Raw genomic sequence first — 15,451 nt, 5'->3', positions numbered from 1 at the left:
TTTTCCCCCCAATTCTGCCCACCCCCATCCCTCAGCAGGTGTCGTGCGACAAGGTCAAAATAAGCTCCAGGGAAGAAGGGCAAATGAGTATAGCTAAAAGACTGAATTCCATTTTCTCATATCTCAACTCAGTGGATTCACTTCACAACACATCTTTCATCATTAAAAAAGCAATACACTGAGGCACTACCTTAGAATTTAGACTATTGTTCAGCGTCAGATTTTTTTATAGAATTTATAATAGCTAATCACACTCAAATCATCACTTTCCATGTTAAATATTAAAGTATCATGTGACTACCTAGCCAGGGAAGATGACTAAACAATAGCTTAGCGCAAAGGTAAACAGCTAATAAGTCACCGCACTGTTAATGTATTCTTAAATAAAAACAAAACGCACAATGTCCATGTGCCGTTGCCGTCTCATTCTGAGTCACTGACCTTCTCAAAGAGTGTGACATCCCTATTATTCTCTTTTGAAGTACCCCGGTAACAGAAAGAGGGAGAGGGAAGGGGAGAGAGGAAAAGAGAGGGGGACCATCTGTCAACTGCCCCAGAGATCAATGGCACCAGCGGCAAGGCTAAATATGTTGCCCACCATGACTTGAATACAATTCAACCCAGCGAGGTTTATTTTTAAGTTCCCACAATGACATCCAGCATCATTTACTTGACTGTCTCTAGCGTTAGTTTGTTTCCATTATTTACAGTCATGTGTGCTGAACTGAGGCCCATCATTGATGTAGAATATCGGCAAAAGTAAAAAAGCCGTCCAAACCAGCAGCTAAGGACACACGTTCCGAAGATTAGGGCAGTATGTCAACTCTACTACAATAGTAACGCAAATATACCCCCGGATCAACCCCTACCCCCCGATTGGAGCGCAGATTGGTCTCATCCAATACGTGCACAGATGCAAGGCATGAGCTTGCAATGTAAACAAAAAGGGATGCAGCGATTGTTCAATGAAGCCACACGGTGTTTGAAATGCAACAATCAAAATCACTAACATGCAGATGCAGCTTTGAGCCGAGAATAGATGCATGAATGAAGAAAATGTGCATAGTTGTGCGAGCAGCACAGGACGAATAAGAAATTAGAAAGCGAGGTGGTTGCTAAGCAAGAGCAGGGCTGGGTTGAGCTATAGAGTTGATGCGGGATCCGTCAGCCAGGCAGCATTGCTCATTCCTTAGCATTGCAAGCGGATTAGTTGATCTTATTATTACTTACCCAACATCTGACTGAAGAGAAGCTGCTCCAGGTCCCCAAGTACCGTTACAACCAGTTCAGGGTCCACCTTTAGGAAGGTCTTGTCTCCTTCCTCTGGTTCTGGTGCATCTTTGCCCCCTCCACCTCCACCTGGTGTGGCTGCTCCCGAGGTGCCATTTACAGACTTCTTCCCATTAGCCTTAGACTTGCTGGACAAGATCTCATCATCCGACTTGCTATCATCTGCCAGCTCTTGAGCTTTGCTGATGGGTTTGACCTCAGCGTACGGACCCTTCGGTATCCGACTAGGTTTCCCCAGCTTGGACGGTGGGATAAAGGGTTTCGGCTTTCCTAGAAACAGCGAATGTTCCGACTTGGAAAGGTTTTTGGAAAGAGGGATAGCCTTGCCAGTACCCCCTCCGGTATCTTTGAGCTTGCCTGCCTTGTTCTGACCTGCCCCAGGCTTTTCCATGTCATCCGACCACTTGGGCTGGTACAGGTGCATCTTCTTCTCAGCGTCCGTAAGCACGCACAGATTGGTCAAGGACTTTTGCTTGCGCAGGTTGCTTGGAACTGGAAGACGACCCTCAGAGTTTCCTGCTCGGTAGACCTTTAGCTCGGCCCGAGGAGTAGCCTGTGGGAGCCCTGACTTGCCCCTTTTCGAAGCCATGCCCCCAACTCCTTTGGCACCCGCCTGGCCCAGAGGGGTCTTGGCTTTGGAGGAATTGTCAGCCTCAGTCTCCAGATCTACTCCTTGTCCTCTTGGGCTACCCCCAAGCATTCCTCCTGCGTGAAACCATGTAAAAGCATCAGTGAGTCAAAGGGTTTTACAATCGAGAAAAAAAAAGAGACAAGGTGCAAGGTTTGCAAGCTCTGTCCGCTTGCTGCCAAATCCTTATCACAGGGAGAACTAGCTCTCCAACAACACATACAGAAAGACCAGTCAGTAGATCCTGTATTGAAGAGGTAATCCGTGTAGCTGGTGTCTTTAGCATGTAAATCCAGCATCTGGGTCCTCTCAGCTAGACTGCCTCAGTTGCAGCTGCTCTCATGCTACCCAGTTACTCATTTTCTCCCTCTTTCTCTCTCTCTCTCTATGTTTCTCCTCCCTTCAGTAGTGTCTTGCTGCTTTGCTGTGCAGCAGCAGAATGACAGAAAAGACAGACGCAGAAACGGTCCCTCCCCTTGCTCCCCCGCACTCATTCAACCACACACACCCTCCTCCTCCCGCTACTCTCATGGCTCTCTCTCTCTTTTCCTCTTTCTCTCTCCAACACACCCACTCTAAAGATGCTATACGGTGTTATCAGTGTTGTCGTATGCAGGACCTGTGGTTTAAACCGTTGCCTGACAGCATGCTTCCTTCTTTGGTTCTCCACAATTCTCTGTTATCATAAAACCAATAATGTGTTCACTGCAAGGACATAATCACTAGTAACATTATGCTGTCAGATTGTGTTGATTTTAAGACATGTCACATTACGAAAAGTGATTTAAATGCCTATTTTTTGAATATCTAGGAGCTTCTGCAAAAATTGTCTTTCCATGTTTATTACTTGTCAGAATCTTAAACTGTCTGTAATGGCCAGGACCGGAAGCATCATACCCTCACAAAACTTTTTTAATTAATTTTCACATATTAAAACTTGCCTGAGATCTTTCATTCACATTCCTAAATTGTGTCAGTCCAATTGAGTCACACATTCCAAAGATAATCTGTTGTAGAAAGGAAAATTCTGCCATCATCTACCCACACTCATGTCACTCCAAACTGAACAAAAAGGTACATTTTGAATTTGTACATAATTTAACATAATTTAGCTGGATTGAATTCATAAAAAAAAAACAAAAAAACAAAAAAAAACAACAACATAATTTATGATATACTAAATTGATTTGAAGCGGGATAAAACCAAAATATTAATACTAATATATTCATTAAAATTATCAATGAAAATTAATATTATTTAAAAAGTAATAAAAAATATCGACAATAATAAAAGTGTTTTTTAGTCATATTTTATCTAATCTAGAGCCACTGGTGCCATACATAAATAAAGGCTGTCAAACGATTAATCACGATTAATCGCATCCAAAATAAAAGTTTGTGTTTACATATGTTCACGCATGCTTGTATATATAATATTTTCATGTATATACTGTATATAGATTTATATATAATTTATATTATATATAAATATTTTATATATAAATATTTTTTTCTTAAATATACATGCATGTGTGTGTATATATATATATATATATATATATATATATATATATATATATATACACACACACAAAATATTTATACACAGTGCACCCACATATATTATGTGAACACAAACTTTTATTTTGTATGCGATTAATTGATTAATCGTTTGATAGCCATTATATATATATATATATATATATATATATATGAAGAGTTCAGATGCAAAAGCCTCTAAATGCCATTTGAAATTTTCTTCTTTAATGATGATTTTTGTCAAGCTTGTATATTTAAGTTCAGTGATTTCACTTAAATGGCAATGATAATTACCTATTAATTGTTATTTAAGTGAAATTACTGAACTTAAATATACATGTTCGACAAAAATCATCATTAAAGAAAATTTAAAATGGCATTTAGAGGCTTTTGCATCTGAACTCTTCATATATATATATATATATATATATATATATATATATATATATATATATATAAAAGACACTTTGCATGACACTTCAGGCTAAAACAAATGTATAGACAATTAGGTATTGGCTCTGATGTGTCACAGTGAATTACCCCCATGAAAAAAAGATTGAGCTTCGCAAAGAACAACCACCATTCTGTCAGAGGATGGACCTAATTTTTCACCAGCGTTTGGAAGGGCATGTCACAACACTATGATACACACAAGACCGCACACAGTTCCTTCCTCTGAAGCCGAAAGGGATCTAGCCATGTTTGAATCAATTTTGAGAGTGCTCTACTTAGTTCTGTCATTTCATCTCAACAAGGCCAAGCTCTACCAAACAGACCATCCAAGTGGAAATAACGGACCTCACACAACATCTTAGCTCAAGGACACAGGGATGATAAAGCAACTTAATTAATCATTCTCTCTGTATTCTTATCAAGTTTGCGAATAACTGTAGAGGCACTACTATTGCACTTAACATAAACTCAACTTATGTCTCAACATTTATCAATCAATCAATCAATAGGCTCAAATAGAGTGCATGCTTTCAGGGTGGTGCATTACCTTATCCATTAATTAATATGCATAATACCTCAGTTTCTTCCGATCATGCACTTAATGCACTAATTCCTGATGGCAACCAGTACGAAACGAGTCGATAAGAAAATCGCTGAACAAAGTCTGTGAAAGTTTCTGAAATATCTTTGCAGTTTTTTGGCGGAAATCCAAAGGGCAAACGGAAATATTCAAATGCAGCAAACAGCTTTAAAAGGAAACAGTGTTGGTGCTACCCTTTAGAGACAGTAATGAACATTATTTAAAAAAAAATCATTTGCATACTACTGGTCAGTCATTTAATTCAATTTCTGGCCCTTTTTGAACACCACAGAAGCATTTAAAAAATGCAATATACAACAATAATAACACAAACTACTCTTAATATATGTTGCTATGAAGTTGCCAAAGGGCTGTAGTACTCGAGTCCGGTCTTGGACTCGAGTCCAGACTCGAGACTGTTTTTCTATGGACTTCATGGACTTTTTTTTTTCCATGGACTTGTCTCGGACTCGGACTTGTCTCGGTCTCGGCCACTGGTCTTGCCAAATATGGCTTTTGGTCTCGACCGAGTCCAGTTGTCTTTCTATTATGTTAATACTATTGAATGAAAAGTGAAACACTGGCTACCTAATAACCAATCACACTAGATAATCCTAGCACGTCACGTTAATTTTGCATTTGTAAACTTTATCAGCCTAACGTCATAAAATTATAAGTTCGATTACGTATGGTGGTAGTAGCTAGCATTGTGGGTGTCATATTTGTGTTAAAGGTGGTTCATTTGGGTTAACGTTAATGTTATCTGACGTCGGTGATGATTTCTTCAGTTTTAAGTTTACACTACAAAATGGACAATCATAAATATTCCCCAGGACGCCTACAGAACGAAAGACATTTTTGTATGCGTGTTCATTTATTACTAGCCTATTAGGGTAACGCTAACTTAGAAAATGCCAAAATTAACCGACCAAGTGCTCAGTACAACGGAGCGCGTCTTCTAATGCTGTTACTATAGTTCCAATCTTATTAGCTACTACACTCTTAGAAGAAATGGTTCCATTTAGAACCAGAAATTGTTCCATCCCCCGCTTCATATATGGAACTCCAAAATTCCTTCTATATAGAACCATTTTTTTGGTAAAAGGTTCTATTGGCCAAGTATGGAACCCCAGGGTTCTATATAGAACCCAGAGGAACCCTTTTTTAAGAGTGTATAGAACCTTTTACCAAAAAATTGTTCTATAAAGAACCATTTTGGAGTTCCAAATACGTAGCGCTGGAAGAACCTTTTAAGGTTCTATATAGAACCTTTTCTTCTAAGAGTGTACTTAAAAATCCTGGGTGTTGCGACACTTTTGCTTTTAGATCAACAAATAATAACCCAAAATTACTGTCCTGATAATGTCATGCGGAGACTTTTTTTTCCTGTCCTGGATTTGGTCTTGACTCGGACTCGAACCTTTTTGGACTCGGTCTTGTCTTGGACTCGGCTAGTCCTGGTCTTGGACTTGACAAAGGTGGTCTTGACTACAGCCCTAAGTTGCCATGGTCTGGGTGGTTGCTTGCTCAAAAAGCCAATCTCAATGATATTCTGGTCTCTAAATATGGCTTGAGATTCTCCTTCAGTGCAAGATTTCATCATAGGAAAATAACAGTACATGATTTAAAGTATCATTTAATTTTAACAAACAGTCCAGGACGAATTAGTTTTTCCACCGAATGTGTTAACCTCATTCTAACTTCGTATTTCTAATGTCAGATGTGATTCAAGGAGGCAAACATATCCAAACCAGCAGCCTAGTCCAAAGTTCCTCCCAGTAGAGACATTAATGTCGCACCAGATATAAAGTGGATGGAATAACACACAGAGCTAGATCTGTTCATGGGGAAGCCCTTGCTTATAAACAGCACTCTGTTTTGACCGTGGGCTCAAGATAGCGCTCTCACGTAAATTTCACCACAGGTCGCCACCTCGTCTCTTACTTGTGGGGCTCCAACACTGAGCCGACTGTCCTGTGCTGAAGACCCAGACACCATTGCAAAAATTTCTGGATAAACTTCAGAGTAACTCAAAATTTAGCCTCAGTCAAACATTCAAAGTCCAATTATATGACAATTTTTCATTTTGTAACTTTCCAAAGAGATTGCTGTATAAAAGTGTCTAACATGTATCAAATGATTGTATGCGGAGGGAGTTTCAAAAACCTTGCTTAAACCTTTAGGACAATCCTATAAATTATTAAATTGTAAAATTAAAATATTATTATTAGACGTATTATTATTAATTGTGATGAACTGAGAAATCAATTTTTCCTTGAGCTTTTGACATCTAAGAGGTTATCATATTATAAGAATATCCTGTAAGTTTCAAACCTAAAAACGTCCTTGTTAGTCCAATAAAAGCTTTTATTGACACCAGCCTCGGCAAACGACTCGTTTTTAAAATTGGGGAACTATGACGTCAAAGAGGATAAAACACCACCCCCGCAGAAGAAGATCAACACCTGCTTCAATATGGCCGGTTTAGCCCCGCCCATTCGGGCATTACACGCATAGCTAAATAACATAGATGCCTACCTTGTGATGACAAACCGGATCGAGCTATAGAGCGAGCAATACAAAATATTGTGCAGCCTGGTTGTGGAAGAAGACAGTGGCTGCAAAAGCTTCCTCTGGATTCCAATAGGACTGCATGGATAAACTTTTAATGACAAAATTGGACTTTTAAAAAAAAAAAATTTCCCCCAAGTGCACCGACGTGTGAGTTGAAACTCATTATAATATGCAAAACTGTTATCCACTCACAGCAGTGGGCGTTTACTTCCAAGCCTTCATTGTGAGACGCCCATAAAAACCAAGCGTTTTTGAGCTAGGCTCAAAACTAGGGTACAAAATAGCCTATTACTTATTCATTTTGATGTTTTTGAATGCAAAAACCAAGCGAACGTCATAAGTTGACCTCAGACAACAATATAATAAAATTTGACCCCTTTATAATTAGCTGTTAAAATACTGTTAAATACACTAAATATTAAAATGACAGATTTTGGTGTCGCATGATTACTTGTACATTTGTTTACACTGTAAACAACAAAAAAAGTATACTTCTGACATTTCTTTGTGAAATTACTAAAACATTTCTGAGTGAAAATAGTTTCAAAGTAAACCCTACATTTTTTTTTTCAGTGTATTGTTATGCCTTGAAATCTATTCTGTAATTTCCCCATAGGGACAAATAAGACACTGTTACCTAAACAACTTTCCAGAAAAAGAACCTTTAGAGAATTATTTTATAAAATGAATTTTGCCATCACCATTACCATGGCCATAAGTGTCCAAAATTCCTAAAATATGGGAGCAATATAGAAGGCAATGAAAGCAAATAATAATTTCATTCAGCCTTAGCCAAAATTTCTGCCTGCAATTCACATAACACTTAGTTGAATACATGTAGGCCTATCTCTTTGGCTTCAAGTAAGCATATCTGTTTACTGTTTTCCAGTTGTTAAACCTTTCTTAAAAAAGGAAAAGGTCTATTACAGATGGTTAAACTCCACCACACCCGAGTATGACTCAGTCCAAGGGCCGATGTTTCCAAACAAAGCCACAGAGAGCAGAGGAACTAGGAGGAAATCCTCTCTACAAGCCTGACTAATGCTGGGCCATAGATTCATGACCTCTACCTACTCAAGTGTTCTCGTCCGGCTGTGCGTCAATTCCAGTAGTATCTTACACATAATACTCCCTCACATACTATACTTATTTTTATGTCTATAAAAGATGTTTATTATAGGAAATGGGAAGCACATTCCTCTCTACTGTCCCACTCAGCAGTGTAATGTGTTAACTGTTAATCTGTTTTCACATAAACTGCAGTTTTCTAATGGATTCAAAAGTAAAAGATGACCTTAAAGAAAAACACTCCCGCAGGCTGTCAGGCAATGTTGTCAGCCAAAGAAAATCCCTTTCCAGATATGAAAACATGCTTTCTCAGGCTAGCTGCAAAAGTCATATTCTATTCTATTATAAAGTATAGCCTATAATATAAGGCCTTGAATGGAGTCATATCTGATAATCTGATTGGCCCACGTGTTGCATTAGAATGCAAGTTTTACTTTACGATTAGTGCCACTATGATGTCTGTTCCCTAAATGAGCACTGCTCACTCAATGGGCTTTCTTTTCCAAAGCACTGACCCAAAGAGACAAAGCAGGCATGAAATGAGCCCAACACATTATTAAAAAAATGTCTTAATGCGTGTCCTTGTGCGACTCTTATACAGTAGTAGTCAGGTGTAGGTTGAATAGGAATCTACAGAGGAGTAGAAAACAAAATAGTCTTTATTATAACCCAATAACTAAAACCTAAGTCCCTTTAAGACAAGTGATTTCACTCGGCGGCCATCTTTGAAACACCTCTCAGGCATGAAAGTGCAGCTCAGTAGAAGCTCGTGTCTGACTGTTTCTATAGGAACCTGAGCTTCTAACGACAGCTGCAGTGACACAATGACCTTACCACTCGCCGATTGGCTCTTATTTAGAAGGCGGGACTTATCCCGCCATATTGAGCGCAGCACTTTTCCCCATTTAAAAACAATACAATTGACGTGCCTTGTGTTATGCCTGGTTCAGATTACACGATTATTACGTGATTTTGACTCCTAAAATCTTGTCGTGTCGTGGACAAGACACATGTCTATATGTTGCTTCCTGACCAGTCATCGCATGCCGTCTTTAACGTGATGTTATCGAGAAGGCGAAACTAGTAGCGAGTGACTTCCGGAAACAAACGTAAACAAACAATGGATGAAGCGGTGAGTGTTGTATTGGCTGTCCTGTGTTCAGAAAAAAGTAAAAAAAAAAAAAAAGAAAGAAAACCCGACAATGGACACGTTCCTGGATTGGTCGAAGAGGACAGTATGGGCTGTCAATCCTCCAAAGAGAACTTGAGGTCAAATATTGTATTCATATTTATTTTTACTTTTAATTTTAACATGAGCACCATCGTCTCTTTCGTTTCGCCATTTTTGAACGTTGTGTATGGAAAAGCTTCTGTGCTCCTATTGGTCAACCTCATACATGTGATGGAACCGTCGTGGACGACCGTTAAAAAAAAAATAAACATGTTAGTCTTTTAGTCGTGAAGCATCGCAGTAGGTTGACGCGACGTAGGTTGTCGCTGACTATGACACACTATGCGAGATGATACAATCTAATCTTGCGTCCCAACGCCCGTTGTCGTTTACGAATCCCCACGACGCCCTACGTCAAAGGGTTCGTGCCAAAATCGGACTAAAATCGTGTTATCTGAACCAGGCATTATTCTAGTCTTTGCTAAAATACAAGAGATGGCTAGAGACTCATGTAACACAACCACTTAACATAAACAATGGCAAACACGAAACTGAAGGCTAACTGTCAATAATTGTCTCCCTTAAAATTCATCTTTGATCACCAAAATGACATATTTAAAAAAAAATTCCTTGAAAAAAAAGTATTCACGCCTTAAAATAGCTTGAATGTAACTCTACACCCTTGTCTCATTTACTATTTACAGTTCTATGAATATGCTAATTAGCCCCACCTCCACTCACTCAGCTCAGAGATCCACTCGTTGACGATCACACGTTGATCTGATTGGTTACAAGGCAGTTTGTGACATCAGAAACACCAGCAATTTCAAACAGTGTTTTTGAGACCGTCTTTGGTTCACTGCAGTTTTAAGGAAAAAATACTCAGCTGTCGACTTATGAATCTGCACATGGTTTGTATTAAAGCATATTAAAAACACCACATAGACATATAAACAACATTAAAAGCTGGATTTTCACCACAAGAGGAGTTTAAATACATAGGGATGATTGACTGAAATAGGTGTTAACTAAGAACCATGAAAACTTATTGGCAAATCAGGCAGGCAAAAACGGGAACAGAGCACAGAGAAGACGAGACCAAATCAGATTACATGTGACAGTGGTATCATGAAATGGAAGTAATGTAAATACTGAGTTAATGATTAATCACGTCTGTCACTGAAGCATTGTATATCTTGCTTTAGCAAAGGCGATACCCAGTCTGTGCAGCTGAGCCCTAACGTTTAATCTCTACCTGTGTCTCTGTCATGGTTGCTTAGCCCCATTTTGTAGGACTAGGATCACTGCAGCGTTATTATCTGATGACCACTTGTTATCTGACTTTGTAAGGGTATTAAAGGAGTGGTGTACTTTAAAAAAAAAAAAAAAAAATTCTGATAATTTACTCACCCCCATGTCATCCAAGATGTCCATGTTTTTCTTTCTTCAGTCGAAAAGAAATTAAGGTTTAAACGACACCAGACGATGAATAAGGGTCTTATCAAGTGAAACGATCGGTCATTTAAAACAATAGATAAAAAAGTTTAAGATTTTATTTGTGATATAAAATATATATATATAATATATATATATATATATATATATATAATATATATATATATATATATATATATTTTATATCACATATTTTAATAGTTATCATAAATTAGGTATCATTTGAAAGCTTACGAACTCAGAATTCATTGTGTGAAAACCGTTTTGAAATTGGACTTTGTGTTACCATAGAAACGGTATTTTTTATGAGGCCCCTCCCCTTTTGGGCATCATCTTTCATAATTTATTATCAAAACCTTTTTTAATCTTGACAAAAAAACATATTGTCAGAAAGGTCTGAGTCTCAAGGTTCCATATTTAGTGACAGAAGTGATATTTGGATAGAAAATTATTAATTTGTTATGGCAGAATGCATACAACTAAATTCAATTGAATTCAATGGCACCCGGTGGCTTTTTTTGGTACAATGCCCAAACAAAATCTCATGGGAACTTCAAAATGTGTGATATCAACTTTAAATTTGGAACACAACTTGGTTAGATATATAGCTTTCATTTTATAGTAATTTTATAGTAAAAAATATTTTGTAAAATATTTATTTTATATTAAAAAAAAATATATTAATAAATTATATTTGATTTACAGTAAATCATAACTTCCGTAACTTTTTCATACTTTAATTTTTTGAAGTGCTTTCACTTCAGTAATAATCTGCTGATTGTTTTCTTTAAAACAAGACCAAACTTGGGTATATATTCCAAAGCATTCTTGAATTACAACCATTTAAGTTTGTATAATGCATTTTAATGTCAATTATCAAAAAGGGGGGTGACAGGTAAGGGTTTAACACCTGGATTGAATAAGTGGAAGTGAAACACCGTACACTCTTAAAATAAAGGTTCCAAAAGGGGATTTACATGAGATTCTCAATATAAGAACCATTTTTTGTTCCCCAAAGAACCTTTCAGTGAACAGAAGAACATTTTTAATAATCTGAAGAACCTTTTCCACTAAAAAGTTCTTTTTCTGCAATGCTGTTAAAAAAATCCTGTGCTTGGAGGTTCTTCCTAGAACCATTCCTGCCAGTAAAGAACCTTTATTTAAGAGTGTAGTAATGTGATAAGATCAACTAAGTGACCACATAGCCAGTGTTAATACTGTTCATTAAAATTAAACCATTTTTATTAAATCGTACATATTTTACGAGTTGGCCAATTCGTATGAATTCGTACGAATACCCATGACCCCGCACCTAAACCTACCCATCACGTGGGTTTAGACAAATCTTACAAATTCGTACGAGTGAGGTCGTATGAATTAGTACGAATTAGCCACTTTTTAATCACTCGTACGAATTCGTACAAATTGGTCGTGAGATAGCATAGGACTTTTGCATGTGCAAACACCACTCATATTTGCTTTACAAAATACTCTTTTAATAAAACTAGTGTGCATGCCAAACTGGATACACAGCCACAAATGCACACCATCCATGTTGACATTACACGTGTCCCAGTCAACATCAAGACTTTTGCACAAACAGTCCATGTCAGGGTTTATGAGGTGCGCTAAACTTTGCTCCGAGAATCTAAGCTCTGAAACGGGTTCAAAACCGGGATTAAGATCAAGCTAAATAAAGTATATTAAAACAGTGAGCGACTGGGGTGCCAAACGATTAACAAGCAACGAGGATAATTTCCTCAAATCTGATAGGCTTCTGGGTAAACACGTGTTAATAGGGTTAGCTGGCATACGTTCATCATCATGCATGTAAAGCAATTTTTAATGTCAATTCACATGCACTCTAGTTCACTTCTGATTCTCAAATTCAGCGGATGAAATATGCATGCTGGAGAGTCAACTTTAAAAAGAGGCCAGTGCTGATTTGCGATTTGTCTTTCAGCCAATAGGTTTGGTTTTGCCTCCATCTCCTTGCCATATGCTAGAAATTAATTCGGCCTTGATGCCTGCAATCTGCCAAAAATGCTAAAATCAGGATTTTCTCCCAATTAATTGCCTTAAAACCAGATCTGCCAGCTTTTCTATCCTCGAAGCATTTACCAAAGCTGCCATGAGATTTAGGAAAATCCCTAACAAAGGGATTACACTTCATATAGACAGGTCAGGCACTTTGTGACTATATGGTCATACGTACGGTCTGAAATAAAGAGTTCACATTTGCAAATATGATAGAAGGTGAAATCCAGCATCAGCTTCTAAGACTGCCACCTTAAGCTCATCCTACTTTGTTGGTTAAACATACAGTATATGGAAATTAAATGTGCATCTAGTTTTGCATTTTCAATAAAGTAATTTTCAAATGAGTAAAAAAAGTGGCAATATTCAGAAAAGAGTATAAACAGTATTAATAAAATGCATTATGCAACATTAATCATTCAAAACAGCATTATCCTAAAATGTTGTCAGATATTTAATTCAGAGAGTGCCATCCAGTTAACACCTTGGAAATCAAAATACTGGCAGTTCGATCAATTAAAGGGGTGATGAGAAATCAAACTGAGAAATCAAATTTTCCTTGAGCTTTTGACATCTAAGAGGTCATTATTTTATAAGAATATCCTGTAAGTTTCAGAAGTGAAAACGTCCTTGTTAGTCCAATAAAAGCTTTTATTGACACCAGCCTCAGAAAACGAATCGTTTTTCAAAATGGGCAACATGACATCATGACTTTTGCGTAAACATACACGCCACTTTCGAGTCAAGTGGCGTGTTATCTGTACGCATTTTGAGCTATCCGCGTGTATGTCTACGCCATTAACGTCCGAGTGATTCCGCGTGTCTGTAAACAGCGTCAAATGTCCGTGCGAAACGAAGCAAAATGTAGGTCTACATCTGGGGAGCTATATTTTTCTTTCCTGGGATGGTAAGGGAACAGTCATAAATGCCATTAACCCCAGTGACGGGTAGGTTTAGGGACGGGGTTGAGGTAAGTCATATATTTATATATACAGTAATAACATTAAGTCAACGGCGTTCATAAACACGCTGAAAAGCGATTATGCATCTTGATAGCACGCCAAAAATGGAAATACGAATTGGCGTGTCATACACACGCTACTTCATGAGATCAGTCTGAAATGGGGAACTATGACGTCAAAGAGTATAAAACACTACCCCCGCAGAAGAAGGTCAACGCCTACTTCAACACGGCCGGTTTAGCCCCGCCCACCAATTCGCACATTACACGCATAGCTAAGTAACATAGATGCCTACCTCGTGATGACAAACCGGATTGAGAGTGAAACTCATAATATGCAAAACTGTTCTCCACTCACAGCAGTGGGCGTTTACTTCCAAGTCTTCAATGCGAGACGCCCATTAAGACCGAGATAGGGTAGAAAACAGCCTATTACTTATTAATTTTGATGTTTTTACTGTAAAAACCAAGCGAACGTCATGAGTTGACCTCAGACAACACTATAATGAAATTTAAAAAGCCTGTTCATGAGCCCTTTAACGAACGAAAAAAAGGCAATGTTCAAAATATAATACTGAATTTTGTGCAGTATGCAATGCTTTACTATAATTTAAATAACAATTTTTTAATATTAAATGGAGGGGGAGGGGGGGTTAATTGGTCTCTGAAAAAAATCTAAAAAAATCTAAATTAAAAATGTTATTTTGTCAGATGCTATCAGCTGCAAGAAGGTCATCATTGAAGGAGCTTGAGAGAAAAAGAAAGAACAAGGCCTGCTCATTCTGAACATGAATGGCCATGTTTGTATCTTCACCCACTCCAATAGAGTGCTGCATGAATCATGTATTTCTCTATGCCAAAACCAATTTGAGCATTTTAGCACTTCCAGTTCCATTGCCCTGAAAGGGTTTTCGGACTGAAAAAATGTCTGTGGTGAAGTTCAAGATATGCACACATTTATTCAAACGACATACTGTAAAATATGTGATTTTTTTTAAGCTTTTGCTTGTCTTAAAGTAAAAGGCAGTTGCTAAAAAGTGGCAAAATAAGAGTACAGCTTTTGCAACATTGTTGTGTTTAATCACACACTTGCAAACTATTATACCTCAAACTTTATAACCATGATGTGTATTGTTGATACCCTCTTTACTTCTGCTGATTGTCTTTAAGCTTCAGAAAAGTTATCATGATGAACAAAACGTGTAAAAATCAAACTTTTGTTGGTCACAGACCTTATTTTCTGTGATAATTCAAAAGCAAATGGTCAAATCCGATTGGGTTTTAGTGGAGGGGACCAGTGTGATCTACAAGAATAACTTTCAGATGTCTGTGAGTTGTGTTTACCACCTTCCAACTGCAAGACAAAGTCCATCATGTGATCTCAACTTGTTGGCTACTATAGACACTCCAATAAATGTGTTCCAGGCCTCTGATAACACTGACACCATTGGCACAAAACAATACAAACTTCAGATGTAATGCTTCAAAGAAGTTCAAGAGCCAAAGCACATGTTCAGTGCGTGTGTACGAGAGAGAGGGGTAATGTATTGTCATTGTACATTTAAGTGTGTTTGTGCATCAACCATTTGAGGGGAAGGAAGCCGGCAGATGTTGAAATGGGAAAAGTGTACCGTAATTCAATCTGCAGATCAGCTTTTGTCGATTCTCAGGGGTGGATCTGATCGCAAACCCAAT

At 37.8% G+C, this 15,451-nt stretch overlaps 1 protein-coding gene across 8 annotated transcripts in view; it reads right to left on the bottom strand.

The window, feature by feature from the left end:
* The window catches only part of nav1a (neuron navigator 1a), a 210,023-nt gene that overhangs the window by 173,008 nt on the left and 21,564 nt on the right, over window positions 1-15,451 (bottom strand). For 6 of the 8 annotated variants that reach the window (XM_039689889.2, XM_039689893.2, XM_039689892.2 and 3 more), the window contains exon 4: window positions 1,231-1,995. The exons of the other annotated variants lie outside the window; for them this stretch is intronic. In XM_039689889.2, coding sequence (XP_039545823.2) covers window positions 1,231-1,995 — 765 coding nt within the window. The remainder of the gene's footprint in view (window positions 1-1,230; window positions 1,996-15,451) is intronic. 8 annotated transcript variants of the gene reach the window in all.

Source organism: Pimephales promelas, chromosome 20 (assembly GCF_988280905.1).
Source record: "Pimephales promelas chromosome 20, fPimPro1.hap1.1, whole genome shotgun sequence".
Taxonomy (NCBI): domain Eukaryota; kingdom Metazoa; phylum Chordata; class Actinopteri; order Cypriniformes; family Leuciscidae; genus Pimephales; species Pimephales promelas.
The sequence above is the reverse complement of the archived record's forward strand: the minus strand, read 5'-3'. Positions and strand labels throughout refer to the sequence as shown.